The sequence below is a fragment of the Terrapene carolina genome, unplaced genomic scaffold (assembly GCF_002925995.2).
Source record: "Terrapene carolina triunguis isolate 2854851 unplaced genomic scaffold, T_m_triunguis-2.0 Scaffold35022, whole genome shotgun sequence".
Classification (NCBI taxonomy): domain Eukaryota; kingdom Metazoa; phylum Chordata; order Testudines; family Emydidae; genus Terrapene; species Terrapene triunguis.
Genome location: NW_020699373.1, coordinates 13,959,536 through 13,960,157, shown reverse-complemented (window position 1 = coordinate 13,960,157; position 622 = coordinate 13,959,536). Strand labels below are relative to the sequence as shown.

Here is a 622-nt window from a genome sequence, read left to right as displayed (position 1 = left end):
CCGGCCCCGGCCCCGCCTGCTCCCCGGGCCGCACTCACCGAGGCGCGGCGCGGCCGCAGCAGGCGCAGGAGCGGCCCCTTCATGGCGCTGGCGGGCGGGAAGTGCCCGGGCTACAGGCAGCCGCGCACGGCGCCGGCCAGACCCTGCCCCGGCCCGCCCCGCCCCGCCAGTAGAGGGGCGGGTCCGCTGAGGTCCCCCGCGGCGCGGGGAGGGCGTCACCCCCGGCAGGGACACAGCAGCCCGGCCCGGGGTGGGGCCCGGGGGATCCAGCCCCGAACCCAGGGGAGTAGCGGGGGCTCGACGCCTCCCACACGGTGCCCGGCTCTCCCTGCCGGCCCCCACGGGGCTCACAGCGCCTTACAGAGGCGGCCGGTGTCTTCACCCGCGCTTCACAGGGGGGAAACTGAGGCACGGAGACTTGCCTGCCGTCACCCAGAGCCAGGAGCAGTCCCCCAGCCTGCCCAGCCCAAAGAGTTGGTGCACAGATGGCAGCTGAACAAGGGACTTTTCTTGCCCTGCTTTTCCTGGCTGGAGCCACAAGACGAGTGGCTAGTAGGAGCTGGGCCCAAGGTGGGTGGGTGGCAGGATCACCAAGCACATTGGAATCCCTGGAGAAGAAATA

At 72.3% G+C, this 622-nt stretch overlaps 1 protein-coding gene across 1 annotated transcript in view; it reads right to left on the bottom strand.

The window, feature by feature from the left end:
• LOC112111153 overlaps positions 1-156 on the bottom strand; it is a 15,001-nt gene extending 14,845 nt beyond the window's left edge. The window contains exon 1 of the mRNA XM_024206456.3: positions 39-156. Coding sequence (XP_024062224.1) covers positions 39-83 — 45 coding nt within the window. The 5' untranslated portion in view covers positions 84-156. The remainder of the gene's footprint in view (positions 1-38) is intronic.
• Positions 157-622: the final 466 nt, after the last annotated feature.